Source organism: Corvus brachyrhynchos, unplaced genomic scaffold, assembly GCF_000691975.1.
Source record: "Corvus brachyrhynchos isolate BGI_N302 unplaced genomic scaffold, ASM69197v1 scaffold145, whole genome shotgun sequence".
Classification (NCBI taxonomy): Eukaryota; Metazoa; Chordata; class Aves; order Passeriformes; family Corvidae; genus Corvus; species Corvus brachyrhynchos.
Genome location: NW_008238344.1, coordinates 350,703 through 358,040, shown reverse-complemented (window position 1 = coordinate 358,040; position 7,338 = coordinate 350,703). Strand labels below are relative to the sequence as shown.

Here is a 7,338-nt window from a genome sequence, read left to right as displayed (position 1 = left end):
GCCCACCCTGCGGCTGTGCTCAGCATCCCCAGGGTCCCGGCAGGTTGTCACTGCAGGTGGGAGTGACCGATAGTGATGGTGGCTGGGGATGCGCTGCAGAGCAGGGGGTCACTGGTGGGCATCACTCACCCCGCTCACAGGAGGGCAGGTCACCACTCCACGTCAGGTCCCAGTGACACATCAGGAGGTCAGTGCCGGTCAGCTGGAAGCCGGGGTAGCAGTGGAAGGTGACCACAGTCCCATGGAGAAGCTCCGGCTGTGAGGACGTCTTCCAGCCATTGGCGATGTCTGGCAGCTCAGGGCAGGTGTCATTACGGGGGACCTCTGTGGGCATGGAGGGATGAGCAGGGCAGTGGGGACACTGCAGACACCAGTGACACTGTCCCACTGCGGGGCTCACCAGAGAAGTGGATGACAAAGCCCTGCCGATAGGCAAAGGCACCGGCACCAGGGTCAGACTGGAACTGGACGGTGACATCGGCAGTGGATGCGTAGAGCTTGAAGCGGCCACGGGCACCCGTGTACTGGCCCAGGATCCGCGCCGTCAGGTCATCCCCGTCATAGAAGGTCAGCATGTCCCCCGAGCCCAGCCGCAGCCTGGGGCAGGGGGGCAGTGAGGGCAGGAAGTGCACAGACCCCCACGCCACTGTCCCCATCCTGGGCCATCCCAACACTCACACGCGGACATCCAGCATGATGCGCTTGTCCTCCTCCACGTGCAGCCCCCAGATGCAGTCCTGGCCCTTCCCGTACGCCTCTGGCCAGTTGGGTGACAGCACCACTCCGGCCGTGTCCGTCAGCTCCCCGCTGCACACCGCTGTGGGCACACACCAGGCTTGGCACTGCCACGGGGCACCCGCCACAAGACCCACTCCAGCATCCCAGATCTGGCACCCGCCATCCCCTGTGACTACGGCTCAAGCACACACTGTGGCGCAGTGACTCCAGCACCCATCGTGGCCCATGCCTGGCTCCAGTACGCACTCCAGCATCCCAGCTCCATCACCCTCCATCCCTGTTGGCTTCAACTCACACCATGTCCCTCAGCTCCATCACACAACATCCACACAACAGCAGTATCCCTCGTGCCCCATCCACAGCAACCCCCAGTACCTACCACGGCACGCTGGTTCTGTCTCGTTCCACTGCGGGTCACTGGGGTCCACGCACTCGATGATGGTGGAGCCCTGCTCCAGCGTGTAGCCAGGGTCGCAGCTGAACTCCACTGTGGTACCCACAGGGTACCGGGGGTCACTGGCCGTGAAGTTCCCATACTTGACGAAGGGCTCATAGCAATGCCCCTGCTCGAAGGCTGCGGGCACAGGGGCAAAGGTCTACAGGGGCCGGGTGGGCACGGGGCTGTTTGGGTTCCCCGCTACGCCCCAGCCCCATACCCTCATAGCGCAGTGCCATGCCCGCAGCGGCCCCGCTGCTGTCGGTGGTGAGCTCTACGAAGAAGTGGCGCCCGGTGCTGAGCAGCCCCTCGATGGGCAGGTACTCCACCTCGTAGGAGTCGTACACCGGCGGTGCCTCCACGTTGTTGCCGTTGCGGATGATGAGCCTGCCAAGGCACGACAAGGGCAGGGTGCAGTGCTGGCCATGGCCAACAGCACCATCCTTGGGCATGGTTGGAGGTTATCTTCCTTGAATACGGCCAACAGCACCTGTCCTTGACCATGGCCTGTGGCCAACAGTAGCCACACTTGGCCATGGCGAGCAACACCCATCCTTAAATATGACTAATGGCACCCATCCACGACAGATCCCATCCTTGGATATGGCCAGTGGTACCCATCCTTGGATATAGCCAAGAGCACTCATCCTTGAACGTGGCCCTGTGCCTCAGGGTGACCCCACAGCCCCAACCCCCTCAGTCTGGTCCAGAGCCAAACCTGTCATCATCCTCTGCCAGTGACACCTTCTCGAAGTGGAGGTGCAGGCGGTGGCCATCTGGTGCCTCCAGCAGCCAGTGGCACGTCAGGTTGTTGCTGTAGTTCCCGGGAAAGCCGGGCGAGACAATGCGTCCCACTGTGGCATTCCGGACCACCCCGCCGCACGCCGCTGTGGGAGAGGGACCATCAGTGGGTGACTGTGCCGTGCCAGCTGTCCCGTGTCCCCACGGTGTCCTGGTGCTTACCGAGACAGAGGGGCTCGCGGGCGCTCCAGAAGGGGCGGGTGGCGTTGCGGCAGAGGAGCCGGCGGGCGCCCTGCAGTTGGTATCCCGTGGAGCAGCGGAAACGGGCGTCCCCACCGGGGTGCAGGCTGCTGACGGAGACCTCCCCGAAAGCCGGCCGTGCTGGGAAGGGGCAGCTCAGCAGGTAGGCTGGAGGCAGGTGGCGGTGTTACCAGGGGGGAGCGGCAATGGGTCCCTCAGAAGCCAGAAACTGCCTCCCCAGACCCCCAGAAATGCCTGGGTGTGGCAGGGCTGAGTGACACGGTGTCTGTGGCTGCCGAGAATGATGCTAAATGAACCCATAATTGCTAAGGCAAATTAACTCTCATGGAGAGATTACCTGGTCAGTGCTCACTTATAACGCACCAGCAACACAGATGAACTGCTGGTGTATCGCCACGACCCAAATTAGCACCACATTGGCAGGGAAGCTCCCAGAGGGTAGAGAGGGGTCTGAGCCCCATACCTTGGTAGTGAAAGTGGTAGGAGCCAGGGCTGGGGGGCCGGGGGCTCTGGAAGCGCAAGGTGAGGAGGTTGGCTGGGCTGCGGATGACCTGGCCCCGCAGCAGGAAGGACTCGTTGGCCAGGAGGTTGGGCTCCAGGCCTCCCGTGCTCTCCACTGTCAGCGTCTCCCCTTCTGCCAGGCTGATGTTCTCTACCTGCAGGGGACACAAGTGTCACCACCACAGCATTGCCTGGCTCGGAGCTGGTCCTTGAGTGGCTTCTCTGTGGTCAATAGCCCACTGGAGCTTGTCTGTGCGGGGCAGTGCCTTTCAAACACGGTTAGCAGTGCCATAAATCATCCCCCATGCCACGAGCAGCAGGGCCCAGCCGGTGCTCTGCCAGAGCACCACGGCACAGCCAGGCCCACGCTGGCAGCCTTGCAGACAGCCAGCCTCGCCCTCTGGAGCAATTTGCTATTAATGATGTTAATTAAGCTATGCTGCATGGTGAGGAGCAGCAGCACGGGTGAGTGTGGGCTGGAGGAGGGCTGATGGTGGAGATGCTGCCTCTGGCTCACTGCTGGCTTTCGACAAGCCACGGCACTGCCCTGTGGTGGCTTCAGCAGAGATGGGGGCACATGGCCACGTGCCACTGATGGGAGCAGCACATGGCCTCAGCACAGCAGGATTTGCTGTCAGCCTCTGCTCCTGGCAGATGGGCGCTGGGTGTTCCTGGCCCTGCAGCACAGCATGGCACCTGCTGGCACTGCTCACACCTTCTCCATCAGGGCTTTGTTAATTAAATCTCGCAGCACTTCTTTGTGATGGGTGCCAACCACAGCAGCTGGTGGGCACAGAGCATCCTGGGGCATCCATCCCACCAGCTCATGTACCCACATCCCTGTGCTGGGCCCTGAGGGTAGGCAATGCCCTGAGCCAGCTCTCTTGGCTTAAGGACACAGGAATGGGGACAAGGACAGGGGCAAGACTATGTGTTGGCTGCACCCTGCACAGACACACAGCCATGGCACAGAGTAGGGGACATGCCACACTTGTCTGCAGGCTCTTGGCACCCTGTCCCACCCTCAGTCCTCAGCTCACCTTGAGCTCCACACCATAGCCAGGGTAGACAGAGATGGTGTAGGTGCAGTCCAGGCTGCCATCATAGGGGCCACCGGTTGGCTCTGGGGACACCAGCCAGCCCTCGGGACCCGCCAGCGTCCGGTTGCAGGGAGCTGGTGACAGAAGAGACCCCAGCTCAGCCCCACTTCACCCCAGCTCCACCTGACTCCCTCCCTGGCACTCACCTGGCCCCTGCAGTGTGGTGACAGTGGTGGTGGTGATGGTGGAGGTGGTGGTGGTCCCTTCCTCATCCCCAGGCACCACAGCGGCCCCGGTGCGGGGTGCCAGGGATGTGCCAGCCATGGTGGGTGCCTGGCTGGGGGATGCAGTGCTTGACTCTGGCACCCCAGAGGGGGACCACGAGGGGTCTGCACCCGGCACAGCCCCCCACGCCTCCCGCCATGGCCCGGGACGCCCTGCTGGCGGGGTCAGCGGGTCAGTGGGGAAGGCAGGCCGGGGCAGGGCAGGGGTGCGGGGTGAGGGCTTGGGTTCTGGGGGGCCGGGGGCCGGCTGGAGGGCACCGGCAGGGAGGAAGGGGCCAGCACCAGCAGGCAGGAATGGTGCCTGGGCCAGGTAGTCCTTCTTCAGGAAGGCTTCGTGCAGCAGGTCCTCCAGCAGCGGGTGATGGTTGAGGATCTTGAGCGTGGGCGCCGTGCTCACAAAGTGAGCCTCTGCCTCCCGCTCTGCCGGCGTGGGCAGTGCCGTCGGCTCCACCTCAGCACTCTCCCCGGTCTTCCTTGCCAGCCCGTTGGAACCTGGAGGGAGGAAAGAACATGGGATGCTGGGGATGTGTGGAGTGATGCTCTGTTGGGGACTGACAGGGAACGGGGGACTGGTGGTGCACCAGGGAGTGATGCTTCATCACAGACCAACACTGTGCCCTCAGTGGCACCTGGGACCAGTGCTTGGACAAGGGCTGATGCTGTATCAGGTGTGGATGCAGCTCTGGGGAGTGGTGCTTGTGCAGTGCCACAGACCCCTGCAGACCAACACCTCCCCATGGACCAGGCCTGCACCGTGGGCGAGTGCCGCTCCAAGGACTAACGTTTTCCTGCACACCAATATTCCCCCAAAACCAGGATGGCAAACAAGCCACATGCAGCGGGATTGTGACACCCTCTCCCCAGCATACCCTTCACTGGGGCAGCCCTGGAAATTAAGCTCTGGCTAATTAATGCACATCTGCAGCTTGTACCATGTGAAGGGGTGCCCACTCCTCTGAGCCAGCCCTGATGGAGACAGCCCCGGGATTGGGTGTCCCTGATCACTGATTATCCTTCACCACAGAGGTGGCCATCCCGTGCCGAGGTTTCCCCGGGACTGCACATTCCCAGAGGGCAGGCACGCAGGTGATTACCCTGACTGCCATGGCTGCACCAGGAATGTCACCGGAGCCTGGACACTTGGACCCTCCTCCAGGCTACCAGAGAGCTCACCTTCTTTCCAGCCAGGCTGTCCCTGAGCAGTGTGAGTCTGTAGGGAACCCCCTACCCCGTCGATGCTCCCCCCCCTCCCACCCACAACCACAGGGATTCCCCTGTCACAGCCCCGTGTCCCTCCCAGACATTAGTTCCTGAGCAAATCCCCAGCATGCCCAGCCCAGCCACTTACAGCCTTCAGACCAAAAATAAAAGAGAATTTAATCAGCCCTAATGAGTCACCCAGCATCTCCTGCTCCCGGATCTGGCACAGCACCATCCCCTCTCCTGCTGGGCACATCTCGGTGTCCCCCAGCCCTGCCGTGCCACGGCAGAGGGGATACCATGGTGACACCCAGCATCCCTCTGAGGCCCCGGTGTGAGGCACGAGGCCACGGGAGTGCGTGGGCACGTCTTGCCGCCGTGCACAGGCACTGATGACACGATACTGCCAATTACCGGGTAATTATCCCTATCCGTAGCAGGGCAGGGCCCCGCGAAGATTAATTACTCTGCGACTGCTGCTTTTAAGGGACTATTAAGACACATTATCTTGGGTGTGCAGCGTAGTGGGGAGCTGCTGGGTGCTGGCAGGCATCCTCACACCCCTGCTACCCACCCCGTGTCCCCACCGACCCCCTGCCATCGTGCTGGGACAATAATGCCCTGGGCACAGAGGCACAGCAGGGACACCTGCCCACACCAGCTCCGAAAGGTTCACTTGCCCCCCAGCAAGGCCAGAATTATATTTTAATATGATCCATTTATTAGAACATAAAAGTTAATGAGTTTATACTGAAGGGCGCCAAAATCTCCGTTAGGCTTTAATAGCAGATTAGTGCTCGGGGCTGGGCCCTGCGCTGTCACCACTGCCCCATGCGGTGAAGGCTGGGCTAGAGATGCCCACCCAGTCCCCTGGACACTCCTCTCCATGGGCATCTCACCTGCCCGGGGTACTAGGGAGCACATTGGTCCCCATGGAGGCGACTGGCTAAGGCCAGGCCTTACAGCAAGGATCCTAGAACAGGTCCCATCTCGATACTCTGCACCCTGGGCTGGGCAGGGTTGGCACCAGGCACTGCCCTGGGCTCTGTGTGGTGCTCTGGGTACCACAGGATGCTCTTGGCACCGGGGGATGCTTGGGGCTGGGGATACAGGATGCTCAGGACACCGTGGGAAGGCAGCGGGTGCCCAGCTGCTGCCACCCATGCCCCATGAACACCACGGGATTAGAGCCTCCGCCTCCATAGATGTCTCTAAGCAGCTTATCTCCAGTGCCACAGCTATGTCCCTCCCATGTCCCCAAGGTGACCAGGGACTGCTGACATGGGGCTGGCTACCCAGCACACACCCCTCTGGGCCCTGGCGCCCAGCAGCCACCCCGCCGAACTCAGGGTGGGCAAAGGGGCTGTCAAGTCCCCAGTAGCCATGTGCCTATCGGGGTCCCTCGGCAAGCTGGCCACGTGCCCACGGCCACAGCGGAGAGGGGGTCCTAATCCCTCCCATTGGCTTTGTCGGGTGGGAGTTTATTAAAAGCAGCGGGGAGATGCCAGAGACTAAGCCGGCTGTGGCAGGCGGAGGCCCCCCCGGCAGGAATCGATGCCGCCTTCTGTCACAAATAAATAAATAAGGCGGCACGCAGCCGCCCAGGGAGCACCGATCGATGCTGCCCGCCAAGAAAGCAATAACAGAGTGCCCAGCTCAGGGAGGGGACAGGGCAGGGCCCTTGGTGGCCCCAGGAGCATCACAGCACACAGTGGTGTTCCGTGCCTCAGTTTCCCCCTCTGTAGGATGGAGGAAAGGGGGAGGTGCAGGTAGCCATGTGCCTGGCACAGGGTGAGGACAGGGGCTGGGCCTCACCAGACTCTAGGTTTATTTTCCAATTTAAAATCTAATCTGGCTTTGCCCCTATGGCCAGGGCCGGCAGCTGTGATGAATGAGCTGTCAGGCAGCTGACACCATGCTCCCCCACCCACAGCCTCCCTGTCCCACAGCCCCCAGCCCCCTGGACCACCCCCAGCCTCCACAACAGGAACAGGAGAGGGAGCACACCCTATTGATGCCAGATCCCTACCTGTCCCCTGCCCTGGTGGCCCTGGGGACCCCAGGCAGGGAACAGGGCTTGCTTCCAGGTGTGAAGGCAGCGTGGGCAGGAGCAGGCAGAGAAGAAAGGTGGGGGCAG

The 7,338-nt window shown here is 62.0% G+C and overlaps 1 protein-coding gene across 1 annotated transcript in view; it reads right to left on the bottom strand.

Moving 5' to 3' along the window:
* SEZ6 (seizure related 6 homolog) overlaps positions 1-6,135 on the bottom strand; it is a 7,707-nt gene extending 1,572 nt beyond the window's left edge. The window contains exons 1-12 of the mRNA XM_017735162.1: positions 6,101-6,135; positions 3,924-4,594; positions 3,718-3,851; positions 2,640-2,832; positions 2,138-2,323; positions 1,893-2,061; positions 1,395-1,561; positions 1,118-1,312; positions 679-817; positions 401-597; positions 130-324; positions 7-50 (exon numbers count right to left, since the gene is read on the bottom strand). Coding sequence (XP_017590651.1) covers positions 7-50; positions 130-324; positions 401-597; positions 679-817; positions 1,118-1,312; positions 1,395-1,561; positions 1,893-2,061; positions 2,138-2,323; positions 2,640-2,832; positions 3,718-3,851; positions 3,924-4,594; positions 6,101-6,135 — 2,325 coding nt within the window. The remainder of the gene's footprint in view (positions 1-6; positions 51-129; positions 325-400; positions 598-678; positions 818-1,117; positions 1,313-1,394; positions 1,562-1,892; positions 2,062-2,137; positions 2,324-2,639; positions 2,833-3,717; positions 3,852-3,923; positions 4,595-6,100) is intronic.
* Between the last annotated feature and the right edge of the window lie 1,203 nt (positions 6,136-7,338).